A 17109-nucleotide genomic window follows, 5' to 3' on the forward strand; every position below is an offset into this window, starting at 1 on the left:
TCAGAGACACCAGCAGACACGACTTTGCTTGTTTCTGTCTGTCTTTTCATTTTTTTTTCACAAAGTCTGACTATGAGAGCTGCCCTCAAGAGAAGCACCACTGTACACTCAACACCAATGCATCATGGGGCTTAGTGAACATGAAGTGACTCCTAGGCCAAAAGGCCCAAAAAGTCACCTGTGTTTTGAACCACAGGGTAGAATTTTTAAAAATTAAAATGAAACTGCTAAAGTACACCATGGAAAGAAGCCACCACCTGCTTTCTTCCTCAGCTGAAATCCGATTACTCTGTTCAGTTAAACAGCCTGACAGCCAGACATGGTGGAGCATGCCTGGCATCCCGGGGCTTGGGAGGGGAGACAGGGAGACTCCAAAGGGGATGGCAGTAGCCTGGTCTTACCTAGTGACATTCTGCTTGCAAGAACAAACCAGGAAACCAACCACTCAAGACATGCAAAAGAAGCCAGTCTGCAGAAACCGACAGGACCAGAGGGGAGGCTGGGAGCTCCTGAGGAGACTCAGGAGTGAGGGGCTGCCTTCTCCTGACTTCAGCTAACTATGGGGCAGCATGCCAAGTACAAACTGTCCCACAAACCTCAAAGACAAGCCACAAAATCCACATTAGAATATAAGTTTTTTTAATTTTTATAAATAACTTATCTGTTACAAAGATAGTTTACCCAGCTAAATCACAAAACCATCAACTCAAGATATCCAAATTACGTTTTATTAATAAAACCAGTAAAAACTGACTTACCAATCTTCACATAGAACTGCAGAGAAAGCTGAAAAACAAGGCCTACTTTAAAGCACAACGCGTCAAACACACGAGTTTGGGGTCTGCTGACTAGTGACCATGCTTGCCGGATCTCTTCCCATAGCCACGGTGCAGAGCCGGAGGCGAGGCTCTGACCTTTGTACACTCCTCTGTAATAATCCTGTTTATGTGAAGCATAGCCACGTGTGACCATTTACAGTGGGACAGTCTGATTTCCTATTTTTATTCTATTTCAGCACTTCCCTCAGCCCCATTCCAAGCACTGATAATTTCATAATTTTCTTAAAATGCAAACTTATTTTTTCTTGATTTTATTTAGTTATATACATTCCTGATCATATGAATATTTATTTTCCTTACAAAAATATATCATCAAAATAAAGAGATGTCTGAGGTTGCTTCAGTGTTCAAGTCTGCTTGTTTTCTTTCTTTTTCCAGCTTTTCTTCAGTTGTCCTAGTGATGACTATGTTGTAAATACCCATGACTCTCCCCACGCTAGGTCAGACGTGGGCTGTACCACCTGCAGGGCAGCTCCCCTTCTTCCCGGAGAGAAGAGGCTGTGGGAGCGGCTGCTGTGGCTGCTTCTCAAACTGCACTTTCCCAACAAGAACCTCCCGTGGAGTTCTACGGGACACCACACAGACGGGGCGAGATGGCGGTGGGTTTAAATACTTTTTGCTTTAAGCTGCTGGAGAAGACAAAACGACATGTTTGGCCACCCACTGCTTAAGTCAGTGTACAGCATGACCATCCTACATGGCTGCCGTGTTTCCTGCAACTCCCATGCAGCACCTGCACTGGCACCAAGGGGACGACGGACGGGCAGGCGGGTGGGAGGTGGGGGGAAGGAGGGGAAGGTGTGTTGTGCACAGTTTCTTCACTTCATTAATGCTCTTTCTATCGTATGGCATTGCTTTTCTCAGGTAAGGTAAGGTAAGGTAAGAACATGATCGTGCTTACTAAAAGGGAAAAAGAACATGAGTTAACAAAAGTCTATTACACTATACATATAGAAATATAAGAAGATAATGAAGAAATCAAAGCAGACGTGAGAGGTCTGTACAGTAGGAAAGGCTTGGGGAGCGCACTGCGGATTGTACAGACAGACACACTGCTTTCCTTTGATCTCACACCTAGATGCTGGCTTCACAGAGACGTCCTCAGGGAAGACAGAGGACAAGGCCAAAAGTACCACAGATTTGTGACGATTCCCACATCTACTGGCACTATGTGGCAGCAGAGTTTTTAATAGTCAAACCTTGTTCCTTCTCTTTGTGTATGTAGTGTTTCACCAAAAGCTTTAAAAACACAAAAAGTGATCATCCTGTTCCTTCCTCCCATCGAGATCAGTAGTGACAAGAGGGGAGAAGTCCTGGGAACGCCTAGGCATTGACACGGTGACACTGCACATGGTCAGGCAGCAGGCAGCCCGGTCTCTCAGGTCACCTTTCAGGTGACGAATCCCACTGCCCGTGACTTAGACTGAGGTATCGTTAGCTCTGTGGGCTGACACTCGACACAGCACACCGCTGTCTCCCCACACCTTCAACTGGACTAACTCCTACGTGGGTGACACACTTCCCCATGACAGGCGACGGTCTTGAAGTTTAGACGTGGCTTCAGAGGAAGACGGGGCCTTTGGCTCAGAAATGCCGCGGCATCTCACACTGCTCACAGCGGATCAAGGCCGGGTGGTTCAGAAATGTACAGGCAGTGCAATTCCACTGAGCCCCCTCCTCATCCTCTGTGTCTTGAGTCTTTGGTGCTTTGATGGTGGACCTTTGATCTATAAGGAAGCAAAAGAAAAAACAATTTTAAGTTAAATAAAAAAAACCAAAAAACTAAAAAACCAAAAACCCCAAACAACACAAAGCCTACCTACAAGCTGGTGACAGGTGAACTGGCTGAACTGACACGTCCCCCTCTGGGGAAGAGCAACACGATTCACGGAAATACTTAGATGGCCTAAGGGACAGCACAGCCTCGAATTTCCAAGTGCCAGAGAAGGAAGGTGAGCACTGACTGTCACATCAGACTGTCACGGGCCCTGCTGACTGTCACACACTGCAGAGTGTGACCCTGGGTCCCGCATCCCATTCCAGCTGTGTTTATATTTGTTTTTACTAGGAATACAAGTTTCCATTCAATGTAGTGTTTTTTATCTAATGAAAAAACAAGTCTTTAGTAACACAAAAGACAAACAACTCTGCCATCCCGCTTTTTGGTTTTGAGGCTGGGTCCCACTTTGAGGCCCAGGTTGACCTTAAATTTGTACCAACCCCCTGCGTTAATCTGCTGAGTGCTGGGATTCAGTACGTGCTATGACCCTTGTTTACACTTAAGGCAGTAACACACTGAAAGAGTGAGGCAGAGTCAAAAAAAAAAAATCCCATTTTCTTGCCGTATTTTTAAAACTCAGACAGGGTCTAAGAGAGCTCTGAATCTGGTTTAAAACAGCAGGGAGCTTTCTGCAGTGCTCAGTCCTTTGGTATACAGCTCCTTGGCTGCCATATCCAAAAGCCACCACCTTCTACAATGCCAACGTTTCCATCTACCAAGTTTCATCTTGTATTTAAATTTGTAATCTAGTTAATTTTTTTTCATTTATGCATTTTGTATATGTACACGTGTGAGTAGGCATGTATCACAGCATGAATGTGGAGGCCAGAGGCCACCTTGTGGGGTTGTTTCTTTCCCTCTACCACGTGCAGCCAGCCTGGGGATTGAATTTAGGCCACCAAGGGCTGGCCAGCACCAAGAGCCCTCACCATGTGACCTTCCTGCAGCTCCACTCGAGCCACTGTCTATACATGGGTGTGTGTGTGTGTGTGTGTGTGTGTGTGTGTGTGTGTGTGTGCCCCATCATTCTGCATATGGAGACTCAGCTTTCCCCAATCATTTATCTACAGCTCCACTGTGAGGAGGTGAGCACTGACACACCTTGCTTGTCCCTCCCTCTTCTGTCCCATGCTGTGTATCTGTGTATCTGGGGCCATGCTTCTGCAGCTTTCTGATCACTGCCTGTTACTCGCTCTGAAGCAGGAGTGAGCTATTTCCAGCTCCATCCTCCTGCACGGGGGCTCGGCCTGTTTGGAGTCCCGTCTGAGTTTTACAATATCTTTCCTATTTTTACAATGACACTGGAAGTGTGTAGAATCTGTAGACTGGGGCTGGCAGTGAAACACACTGGCTGTTCTTCCTTCCACACGACTGAGGTTCATTTCCAGCACCCACATGGCAGCTCACAAGTGTCTGTAACTCCAGTTCCAAGTGACCTGACACGCTCACACAGACACAGGCCGATAAAACACCAATGCACAGTAAAAACAAAACAAACAAAACAAAACAAAAACTGTAGATCTTGGGTATTGTAGGTAGTTCGACAGTATATATTTCTGATAATCTCCTTCAGTGTTTATAATTTTGATAAAAAATTTTTCTGCCTCTTTGGTGGAGTTTACTCCTATTTTAACGTTTTGATTGTTAATGTGAAATGAAACTTTTTTGATATTTATGAATTTTTTCATAACTGTACAAAGAAACATAGCTGATTTTTATATACTGCAACTTAATGAATTTACTAAGTAGTTTTTAACAGTGAGTGCTTGAAACTATGACTAATACTGATTCTGATAAATACTATGCTTTTTCTTAAAACACAAATACCTATAAAACTTAATTTACAAATTAGGTATAGTAAAAGAGTAGTAACTCATAGTAAAATAGATTATAACACTATACTAATGAAAGCGACCTAAATGTTACACATTATTTCTGAAATATTTCTCTATGGCTAACGGCAGCGGAGAACCCACATGAGCATCAAACTCTTCTGCCGTCAGAGGTGACTCAGACTGGGTGCCCTGCTGCTGCTCACATAACTGCTCAGGGGAGGGAGGGCAGGGCCTCTACTGGAAGAAGTAGAATGTGGGCACTCCTGTCTTGTGATAAATGGCCTTTATGATGCTGAGGTTAAATCCCCCTTCGCTTACTGACTTTCTTTGTATTTACTTGTCATTGTGTGGACTGTGTGCATGTAAGCCAGGGCACACGTGTCAGAAGACAGCTGCAGTTGTCTCTCTCTCTCCAATGACTGGATCCAGGCCATCGGTTTTCACAGGAAGTACCTTTCCCAGCTGATGCAGTTTGGACTTTACGCTTGAATCATGAGTGGACAGGCTTCCGTCCTGGTCTTTTCATGTGTCTATGGACATGACATGGTTTCTTTGTTCACTTAGTGTAGTCCACCCTGTCATGCTCTGTGTTTCTTATAGTCAGAATTTGCTTTCTTAATATTGTATGTTCAATTACAAATCATTTTACTTCTCTTAGGGCTAAAAGCAAATTATGTGTCATAATGAATAGTGAAAACACTGACCTAAATATACATGCTGTACACTGAATTCCAGCCAGTCAGATGTATGCACACAATTCTGTTGCACACGTATCCTAATGCTTGGATCAAACACAAAGCCTTACTTCATGTCCTAGTTTGGTGCACACATATGCTGTGACTGAATGCTGTAAGAGGTTACTACATGATACTGTTTTGAAATTTACCTGGAATTCAGGATATGTGACTCAGAATTATACAGAACAGTGTTCTCAAATCTAAATTTCTCTAAAGCACCTGCTTATCACTGTTTAAAAATGTAAAGACACTACATCTTTGAACTTTGTTTTAAACCCAAACTTTCTGTTTTGGGAGTACACAATAGCTACTAAGGCCTCAAACATATTCTAAAATGTTAAATATATCACATCTTTGCATCCTCCCCAAACCCCAGAATGTAAATAAAAACAAACATCTCCCTGATGAATTCACTCCAGAATACTAACGTTGGATGGAGGCACTACTAAAGTGGAAGGTTGAAAAAAAATTTTGTTTTCTAAGATTTGCTTCCCAAAATGTAAGTAACAGTTCCCACTTAACGGACGCACTGACCTTTAGGTTTGGGCGGCACAGGGCCTACAAATCCAATATTGTCATAAAAGTTATGGATAGCGCTGGGGTTAAAATGCGGTCCTGAAATATGTAAAAAAGGAAATATATTAATATTTATAGCTCAAAAAGATTTAACTTTACTTTTTAAATCAAGCATTTCTTTCTAAAAATAAGCACAAGAAATGCTTTAAATTATACCCTCTTAATTTCAAGTTATATTAAGACTTCAAGAACATAACTCAAATACAGATATGAGAGTACTCATAAACTGAGGCAAGTGATGAACTGGGAAGAAGTACAATTAATGCTTGTAAGAAAGAACTAGAATGTGACAAGTTAAAATGATAGCCTATTGGTATTTTAACATCAATTTAAGAAAAATGTCATCTTTCGGCTTAATGGATGCTGGATTAAATATAGAAACAGGACTCAAGACTTCTTTGTTAAGTTTCCTTTTTCTCTTTAAATTTTGTCTTTTCTATTCCTCCCCAATTTCAGAATTAGGTTTCAGTGATAAAATTTTATTTATGTTTTCTATGAAACTAACTTAAATCTCAGTACTTTCTACTATAATAAGAAATTAATGCTGGCTACTAATTGCTTGAAAAGTATCAAATCCTATCATTGTCCATAGAATATAGCTATACTTTTATGTCGTTTTCTATTTTATCATCCAATGCAGTGCCAGGGAGAGGAGGACACACAATTCTTAAAGGAAAAAGAAGGGGAAGCTACACATCCTTATTAATAAACCCTGTACAGAGGCTGCACACAGAAGCCAAACCTTTCACATGCAGCTAGAAATACGTTTCATATGACCACTGTCTTCCTTTACCACAGGCTATAGCAGCACAAGCTACAAAAGAGCTACGGCTGCTGCGTGTATCTGATTCCCTGAACCAACTACACACTTACTGGGGGAAGAGGGGCCACAACCCAACTGTCCTTTAGCACTCCCTGGCTCCAAAGCTAAAGCACTCTGAGACAGGGACTGGTAAGCCTGTTCTCAGCCACAGAAAGGCCTTGGCAGATCAATCAATGAATTTCAGCTGAGAATGCACTGAACTTTACCTCGGGCTTGAAAAAGATCAATTTCTTTGGTTAAGCAGTCAATGTCAATCTGGAGTTGTCTATTACAACTTCTCAACTGCTGCATTTCTTCGAGCTGAAAAATAATTCCATGTAAAAAGGTTTGTATTGGATTCTCATGTCATTACTGAACAAAGAGTGCCGTTGGCAGGGGAAGGGAGGACAGAAAAACAAGTATGAACCAAGAGCGTGTGCAGAAAGCTAGAGCAAGCCTCACACTGTGGCAGCCAGCCTAGTGTCCTGGTCGGGCAGAGGCCACAGTGGCTGCACAGGACTTACTGAAGGTATCTGGGACATGGAGTTGGACCTCTTCAGGCGCCTTCGCGTTAGACTGTTTTCCATCTCATTGACCTCAGATTTGAGTTTGTCCAGCTTTTTCTTCTGCATCTCGAGCTCTCTTTGAAGCCGTTCCATCCTGGCCTTCTGGTGCACCAGCAGAGCTGCAACATGGACACACACATGAGGACCAGCCCACTCCAGCAGCTAACTCTCAGGCAGAAAAGCAATTCTGCGACCTCTGCCAAGAATCCCAGAGCTACGTTAAAACAAAATACGGGGATGCACTTAAATTTTCAAAGATCTTGACTTGGAAACTTTTAACTATTTAACCAAATATTGCACACCTAAGAATGGTTTAATGGTTTGAATGAAACCCACATTATGGCTGAAGACAGTGTCTGTGGTCTGCTACTTTTTAAAAGCTTCCAGCTTACTAGACTGACCTAACTCATTGGCTCTTCTGTAGCTCACATCTGACGGACGCATGGGAGGGAAGGACAAACTCTTCTCTCCAGTGTGATGTCACAGGCTACTCGAGACATTCTAACATGATGAATTTACAGACACTTCATACACAAATATGGAATGACAAACGATTTTGATTGTTAACAAACAAGAATGACCAAAGCACATTCAAACTTCTCATTAAAAACGTCACTTAGATAAATACTTTATGTTCTTGTTCTCAGATGACATTTTGTGAAATTACTTTAGCAGGATTTCTAAAAAAAAGCAATAAATCTCTAGGGTAAATGCTGTGCTGTCAGGGAAAAGCTCATCAAGCTGTCAACGTCGGTGCACCTCTCTGGGAGTCAGCCCACAGAGACAGGGACCTTGACTGTTAGGACACTGGGTTGGAAAAACACCCCAGGATGATGCTACCCAGAAAAAGTGAGCTGATGTGAGAAAGTGCCTCAAGCCACAGTGTTTTTAGTCCTTCCATGTTCAGAATGTCTCACAACTGCCTCAAGCATCCAGTGCCGTACAGTGATGCGCTGTACAGGCTTGCAGTCAGCAGGTATACGGTCTAGGTATACAGTAGCACTGCCACACTGCTCGGGGCTCCCCAGTAACCGTATGGTAAACAGACTGGCTCCATGGCATTTTCCAGACTGAATCACTTCCTAAATGTTGTTTACCTGTTCACTTAAAAAGGAATTCTAGGGGCAGGCACAGTGTGGCGAAAAGTCAAGATCTGAAGAGTACTGGTTAAAAATGTCCCCAAATTGAAGAAAGTATAATTCTAGAAGATAATGGAACAATTTGTTCACCTAACTAAATCATCAAAGAGTTCAGATAAACACATTTTCAAAGTGTGGGAGAATGTACAAACAACAGGCAGCTGCTGAAATAAAAACGGACTGTAATGACACGACAGAAAGCTGAGTACACACACAGAGAAGACCACAAGACAACTGTGGTCGGGTGGGTGAGAACGCTGGAGACTGCTGAAAGCAAAGTGAGACTAAACACTAGAAACACCTGAGAAGCACACCAGGGTCTGGGAAAGGATGGCCCCAAGCCCAATGAACCAGCTTGACTTCTGTGTTTCCTTTGCAGGCCATGCTTAAATCTACACAGGAGCCATTCTTAAATGCCAACATGCTAAGTGTTTAGGGATTACAAATGAAAGGAATCAAGGTGCACTATCTAAATGAAATACCCAGTTTCTAAATTAAAATAACAAAGAGAAATAAAGAATGCGTGTTTAAATGTAGTCACCAAGGAAGGACATGAAAGACACAGAACTCAAAAAAATTGGACAAGAATTATACATTGCTGTATTACTACTAGACATTTATTTGGTGACTGAGTCACAGAAGATTCAAGGATGGCAGCTTTTGAAAGCCTCCTGTTTTCATTTGTTGTGACAGTTTTAAGGCTAGTTGAAATCAGATCTTGCAGCAGGGACTGTAACTCGAACAACAGACACAGCAGGAAAACTGAGATGATGCGGAAGGAAGCTCTGGAGCTGAGATATCCACATCATTTACACTCAGTACTGACAAGACATGAGCTAGACTTTTAACACAACTGGTAATGGCCACTGCTAGGCACTAGCTTGTTGGCATTATTTGTACATAACTAAGGCTCTACATGCAGTTTTACAGCCATGAGGTACCTTCACCATCTAAAGCTTACTTCAGAGCCTGCTTACAGCTTAGATAGATCTCTAATTTTTTTTTTTTTCCCGGAGATGGGGACCGAACCCAGGGCCTTGCGCTTGCCTATCTACCACTGAGCTAAATCCCCAACCCCATAGATCTCTACTTTAAAAGGAGATGCACAGCAGTCTGTGAGTTTGTGATGGAATGTCACAAAGCTAGTTCACTGTGGTTTCAAGGAGTATCATCACCATAACCAAGAGAAACACAGGACATTTCTGTTGTCTGCTTTTCCAAATTGTGGAAGGGGAAAGGTTTTCTAATTATGATACAAATGCCAGAAAGTAGAAGGGAAAAGACCGGCAAATGTGAATGCACAAAGGTAGGGCATTAAAACATTGGTGAGCGCAGTAAAAGGCCCTGCGAGTAACAAGGAAGTAGATGAAGACCCGGGCATGCTCACAAGATAAGAAACAAGGTGCCCGAGGACGACACTCATGTTCCCTCATTGACAAGTTAAGAAACCTCTACATAGTACATTTCTATGTGACAGAACAGGGAAGTATTTTCTTTCCAATCATTTATTCACTTGAGAGAAGGAAGAACACTCTTGTGAACACTATGAAAGTGCTCTCTACTCATAAATGGGGCACAAGGACTAGTACAAGAGGTCTAGGAAGCTTCACATACAAAGCGAACACATTTCCTGTGGTAGTCACATGGTGGGATGCAGAACTGCAGTTTCCTTAGAGGTAGGTGTGGCTACGGGACCTGCTTTACCAAAAGAACCCCCCAACTCCAACCCCTCCTCCCTCCCCCATGGCAGGAGCAAGACTGATCTGCTGGCATTTCTTGTGTCATGGAGCAGAGATGAACGCTTCCTATCTGGTTCTCGGGTGGGGATGGTGCTGAACAGAGCCCACCAGCTACTCTGCTAATGACACTGCATATGAGGCAGGGAGAGCATGAAGTCAAAGCTTATTTGGGCATTATAGAGAAAGGTCCTGACTCGGAAAAAGAAGACAGTGTCACTATTTGCATAAGCACATCTCTGGATTATCTGTGATGATATCTAACATCACATAAACATTATATAAACAGCAGTTACACTGTACTGTCTAGTGAATGAGGAAGTCTGTATGCCTTGTGAGGGTCAGGATTCAACCATATATTTACAGAAATCACATGTATGTAGCATGTACTAAAATGTGCTTTGTGTGTGTATATGTAGTTTTATGTATACATGAGTGACTAAGAATAAAGAATGTTAAGCGATTGTACTTAACAGATGAGTGGTTAGAGGTGGAGACAGTTACCGTATCTTTTTTGTCAGACCTTTTAATTTGCATACCACTTTCATGCTTTTAAGGTACTGTTTTTTTTATCTTTTTGTTTTTTTTGAAACATGGTTTCTCTGTGTAGCTTTGACTATCCTGGAACTCACAGTATAGACCAGGCTGTTCTCTAACTCACAGATGTCCACCAGCCTCTACCTCTGCCTCCTGAGCTCTGGGATTAAAGGTGTGCGCCACCAACACCCTCCACTGACGACACCCATCAAGGCATCAGCTTCAAGACACAGCTTGCTGGGCTGGGCGAGCTCTCCAGAGATGGAGCACGATGCCTCAGAAGGAAGCCACTACCAGATCTGCAGCCTCTGCGGCTCCTGTCTGATGGCGCTGGGCGGGGAAGTGGACTGGTAACTGTGGGTACAGAGTGCTGCACACCTGAGTGTCTTTTACCTCTATAATTTAAATTGTATGTCCTTCTGAAAAAAAAAAAAACACTGAATGTGTATCACAACCAGAATTTTATTAACTCTCCAACAGGAGTGTTGTGACTTGTAAGGAAGTGCTGGTGAGAAACAACAAGGAACGAGAAACACAAAACTCAATCAACTTTTCAACTCTCAAGTTTTTTAACTTGAATTTCTATTTTAGGCTCAAGTCAAGGCAATCACTCAATAAAATCAATGTTTCTGTTGGTATTAACAGGATGACAAAATCACAAGTATGGCTGGAGACAAGACACTGGAATCGTATTATTAAAATATAACTTACGTATTTAAGTTTTTAAACAAAGATACTTTGCCATCTAAATCACTCTTAGAGAGGTTGCTTAGAGAAGAGAGACTGAGTGCTTGTCTGCTGAGCCCTGGCTTCTCTAACACATACTATGTATCTTTCTTTCCCCTGTGACAACAGTCTTAATGAGGAGTGTCAGCTCAAGGACAGCAGCCGCTATGGGGGAGAAGGGGACAGCACCCTACTTTCAGCAGTACTCTCTCGGTGGTCTCCATCAGGAGGGAAGAGGAATGGAGCTTACAGCTCAGTGGGTTCTCAGCCAAGTCCAAATAGGACAGTAGTAAGTACACAGACACCAAGGGACGCTGTCTTCTGTGTTTACTGTAACCTTCAGACAAGAGGGGCTGGACGGATCAAGTGAGGTACTGGCTGAAAGGATAAGGTGGGGCCAGGAGGATGGTTCAGTGGATAAATAAAGCACTTGACACCTATAAATTGATAACATGAGATTGATCCCCACAAACCATGTAAAGGTCAGAGGAGAAAACTAACTTAGAGTGAGTCTTCTGCCCTCAATTGCTAATAAAGTACTTGCATTCCTACCCACATATGCAAGCACACAAGTATGCGTGTGTGAACATAAACACTCTTACAACCACACATACTCTAACCACTCATAATCTAAATAAACGTAAAAACAGACAAAGCCAAAAAGTGGATGAGAAGGCATGGCAGGCATGAGAGCTTTTACTGTGAATAGACAGCTAGCACCTGCACAGTGACAGGATCTGAAGTAGTTTTGAACAGTGAGGGTCAGGTGCTAACACACTGATCTGAGAGGTGGTGGCATTTATGAGGACAGGGACTATGTGGATGGGAAGACAGGACTCTGGGCAGACTTGGAAGGAGAGTTGGCAGATGTGAACGTGAAACAAAGGAGACCAGGATGTTCCCAAGGTTATTCTAATCCTTAGAAAATTCAATTGCCAGTAACTGACTAAGGGAAAATAAACTGGTGGGAAAGTCAGAGGCTGCTTCAAGACTCAGTAAATTTAAGAAACCCACGAGATATTCCAATGCGGGGTACTGTGCAGACAAGGTGCCTTGAACTCAGGGAAGAAGTATGGCTTAAAAGTTACCAATTAAGATCTATAGAATGTTATTTACCAATTAAGGTCTATAGAATGTTATGTAAAATCAAAGGCCAGAGCTGGGCATGGCGGCAGAGTCCCATAACCCCACACTTGGGGACTAAGGTAGAAGATTTTGTCTTGAGTAGAGCTGTACTATGTAGAACTATTTTGTCTAAACAAGTAACAAAAATCAAGAGATCAAATGAGATACTCAAAGAACAGGTAGGAAAGAGGTTAAGAGTTTTATTAAGTGTGAGCTGGGAGACTCTGATCTCACTAGGAGCAAAGAGGTAGAGAGCAAAGAGGTGAGCAGAGGGGAGAGTGCACAGCACAAGACAGAGGAGGGAGAATGCACAGCACAAGACAGTGAGGACTGTGAAACACAGTGCTTCGTGGGCAAGAGGTGGCTGATCTCCAGAGAAGGGAGAGGAAGGCTCAAAGATGTCTACTGAGGATGTAACAATGCCATCACCAAAGACCTTGACAGTAGTTTTCTGGGTGACTGCACTGGGGGAAAACTTGATTGTAGTAGATTCTAGAGAGAACGGGAAGAAAAACAATATGGAGACAAAATATTTAAAGAACATTTTGCTTCCTCATTTAAATCAAATACAAAAACTAGTATTTAAAATGCCCAGTTAAATACAAATGTCTACTTCATTGTATTTTATCATCATAAAAACTCAGCTCTACATTTAAGAATCAGCAATTATTCAAACACAGGGAGACTACCTCTCCCCCAAGAGAGGCAACTGAGACCTATGGAAGAACTTAGTAAGTTATACAAACTCAGGCACTGCTGAACGTAAAGAAAAAGTTTCAGTTAGTCATAGTATAGGGTAGTATCAATTTTAACATAATTTCTAGTACAAACAGAATCACTCACAGACCTCTACAATACATACGAGCATCAGCCCACTATACCAAGATGCTAACTGAGCAGATTTAAGCTGGGTCCTGGGCACCTGATGTTTTAAAACTCCATAGAGGATTATGGAATGGGAAAACACCACTCCCTGCATGGTTGAAGAATCACTTCATATGCATCAGTTTAAAACAAAGCAAGACCAAAGACTCAGAGTCCTCTGAGAAACTCAGTCATAAGGTCAGTGCATCAGAAGAGCATTAAGGGGTTTGAGAGATGGCTCAGTGATTAAGGGCACTTGTTGATCTTAGAGTGGACCTGGTTTTAGTTCTAAGCACCCACATGGTGCTCACAACCACCCTTAACTCCAGTTCCAGGGGATATGATGCCCTCTTCTGACTTCTGTGGGCACCAGGCAAGTATACGGTACAAAGACACACAGGTAGGCAAAACATTATTCATATTATGGAACAAAATAAAAATATTTAAAAACAAACAAGCCAGGGTTGGGGATTTAGCTCAGTGGTAGAGCGCTTGCCTAGCAAGCACAAGGCCCTGGGTTCAGTCCTCAGCTCTGGGAAAAGAAAAAAAAAAAAAAAAAAAAGAAAAGAAAAAAGAAAAACCAACCAACCAACCAAACAAACAAAATCAAAAAAACAAAATTAACTTTCTGAAGAGCTAGTAACTCCAGATTATAACATTAAAATTTACATGAATAATTCCATATTAAAGTACTATTATTTGGGACATTTAAAGACGGAAGTGGGGATACAGCTAAGTGGAAGAAGACTTAGTGTAGCAAGGCCAGGACCACAAAACAAATTAAAGAGATCCGCAGGCATGCTGATGCCCACTGCTGCTGTGCAATCACATGCACACCAAGCCCAGCATGGAGAATGCCCCTTTAATATCAGCTTTACCTTGTGTGTAGGCAGCATCATCAGATCCCATACTCAGTTTCCGTGCTTCGCTTACTCTATCCACGTGTGCTAGAGTAGGGTCTGTGAGGTGCTGAATAGTCTCTGTTTCTACATAATGGTCAGGGTGATTCAGAAGATTTGTAAGTTCAAAGGTGGGGGAGACAACCCCCGGGGAGACGGCAGGGGGCTTATTGGGAGAAACTGTGATTTTGAAGGTGTACTTTGTGTTGGGCTGCGTCACCACCACTCGAGGGGAGGCTGCGGAGTTGCCACCTAACACCCGGCTTTTGGGAGGGTGGTGGTGGATAAAGGCAGGACCCATGCTCACTTGCCCAGACATGTTCCTGGAGGCTGCAGAGGCCCCAGAGTTCGTGGATATGAAGAGTGTAGGCTGATTCCGCATGCCCTGCTCATCTCCTGTGCTGGCATTGGCTGAGATGTAGACCTTGGGTTGACTACGGGAGATCATCTCATCAGTGCTTGGAGGACTGGCAGCTATGTAAACAGTGGGCTGATTTCTATTTAAGGTCTGGCTGTTGACCAATGAGGAAGTGCTGGCAGTTCGAGGTCCAGAAGAACGTAATTTTGAAGAACTGTTTCTTTGTGGGGGTTCAAGTTTGATTTCTATCTGGTTTTTTCGAGGTCCTGTTGAAATATTCTGAATGTTATATTGGCTATGGGCAGAAGACTGAGAGCTAGCAGACGAGTGAACTGTTGGCGGTTGTGGAGTAGTTGGCGAACTGATAGGCATGTAGACATGAGAGGTCTGATGGCCCTGCTGATTCGGCTGCTGGGTTGAGGTATGTGGCAAAGGATTGGATGCAGGATAAGTAGTCCAAGGTCCAGGCTGTGAAGGCTGATAGGCTTGCTGAGGGTTCACGGGATTAAACTGAGATACCCAGCCAGAATGCTGCTGTGTCTGTCGAGCTGCACCACTAGGAGTTGTGATGTAAGGCCTAATGTAGATAGAATTCCCCTGTGGGCTGTTGAGTACAGGTGGAGGCACACCATGTATGTGCAAAGACGTAGGGGTGCTTCGGCCAGTCTGTATGTTTGGGGCTAAAGTTACCATAATAGGATTAAACCTGGGAGTTTGTTGAGAGAGGTTTGATGTCCCTTTGCTGCCTAGGTGAAATCCAAGATGTGGTGTTGAATTAGAAGCACCAGATGTACTGGGCATTCCAAAAACATTAAAGCCTTGAGGAACTTGAGCTGGTGCTGTTTGTGGCTCCTGCTGAAACAGTTCGTTATTGGACTGCCCACCTTGAAGCTGTCCATCGCTAACACTGTGTGTTAAAGTCCTACTTCCGTTCACTCGACTTCCTTCTCTTCCATGGTGGTAAACATTCTGTGACTGCAAGTCCAAGTTGAGAGAAGTCATGTGATTGCGTAGACCAGAAATTCCAGACTCATCTGAAAAATTCAGGTCTCCTTCACCGTAAAGATACCTTGTACTCTCCTGAGAGAGAACAGCACAGCAGGCATCCAGGTTATTATTGTTCTACAGAGCAAAAGAAGAACAGGTCACTCTTAGTCACGAGAAGTGAATGCACAGATTATCACTACCACAGAATACTACACGACTAACAAGAGTACAAATATAATCGTAAGAGACATCTTTGGATTTGAGAACTATTTTATATATATGTTTAAGGTATTAATTCTCACTGTTCATATAATGGAAAAATTTACTAATAACAGATAAATCATTGTCTAAGAAGCTACTTAGTAAAATGGATTCATCCAAATACAGTAAAAATGCAGCCTAATTAAAAATACAATTTTTACAATGAACAGAGTAATCAAGTTTAAGAATATAATAAGGTATAGTTAAATTTCTTTTTAAAGTGAAATGATAAAATGCAAAGTTCTTCAGACTACTTAGAAAAGATTCAGTATTTATATAGCCAATTGGTACATGGATTCTTTTAAAGATCACTTATCATGTCAAATCTACCTGTGCTTCTTCCTTTTGTATAAAACATGCCTCTACAAATGAAATGTAAGCATAAAGGAGCCAACAATAGAGCTGAGTTCACGTCTCTGCCTTCAACAGAGCACCCATTCTAGAGCAACATGCAGAAAAAAGCAAAACCCAACACAAAGTGTTTTTAAATAAAGTACCACACCATTGGTCATAAATTCTCCAGAAAAATACTTACTGGACATCAATCACATATGCAACAATCTGAGCTCATGGAAGACTTAATAACAAATAAAACTTAGCTTTTCCCCCTAAAGAGCCTGTAACTCAATCAGGTAGACAGTTTTGGAAAATGGCAGTAGTCAATTCCCTTAGGCCTATGACCTCTCCAGCCAAGGACCGTTAACTGGGTTTAGAATACCCCAGCTAAATTCTAAGTATTTATACAAAACCACAGTCAGGTGTAGCTCTCACCCCTCATCAAAGCAGTTTCTTTTGCAGCAGAGACCATTACAGAAAGCTATAACTGGTCAAAATACAGAGACTAATCAACTGTGGGGTGCCCAGAATCAATTGGTACATCCACAACACAACCTCTACACCGTGGAAGAAAGGACGATACAGTTTTAGGAGTCAGCAGACCAGAATGCCTGCTGTGTGACAGTGTCCTCTGGAATGAGAGGGAGGCTGAGCCCATGAAATGCTAACACTCTGGCTGTCTAAGTAAGACCTGCACAATGACACTACCATTAACAGGCCAGCATGGGCGGACGGGGGAAGCTACATAAGGTACCTTCCCTGGATGAGGAGCTATAGACAATCAATGGCTGCTGAGAGAGGGAGACCCAATCTTCTCTGGGGATGAGCCCTGCAATTCCAAGTGGTCTAGCTGTATACTAGAGCAAGACTAAATTAGCTCAGTGACCTGTTCCAAAAAACAAAACAAAACAAAACCAAAAAAACCAACCAACCAAAAAAACATGGAAAGATCTAGAAAACAACAGTAGAGGTTGCTCTTATCTCAGGCCCCTACGCATGTACTTTT

The 17109-nt window shown here is 42.6% G+C and overlaps 1 protein-coding gene across 7 annotated transcripts in view; it reads right to left on the reverse strand.

Moving 5' to 3' along the window:
* Positions 1-622: 622 nt before the first annotated feature.
* The window catches only part of Tab2 (TGF-beta activated kinase 1/MAP3K7 binding protein 2), a 50111-nt gene continuing 33624 nt past the window's right edge, over positions 623-17109 (reverse strand). For 4 of the 7 annotated variants that reach the window (NM_001393814.1, XM_087553853.1, XM_087553845.1 and 1 more), the window contains 5 exon segments: positions 623-2566; positions 5726-5806; positions 6797-6890; positions 7094-7254; positions 14141-15641. In NM_001393814.1, coding sequence (NP_001380743.1) covers positions 2424-2566; positions 5726-5806; positions 6797-6890; positions 7094-7254; positions 14141-15641 — 1980 coding nt within the window. In that variant the 3' untranslated portion in view covers positions 623-2423. 7 annotated transcript variants of the gene reach the window in all.

Source organism: Rattus norvegicus, chromosome 1 (genome assembly GCF_021556685.1).
Source record: "Rattus norvegicus strain SHRSP/BbbUtx chromosome 1, alternate assembly SHRSP_T2T, whole genome shotgun sequence".
Lineage (NCBI taxonomy): Eukaryota > Metazoa > Chordata > Mammalia > Rodentia > Muridae > Rattus > Rattus norvegicus.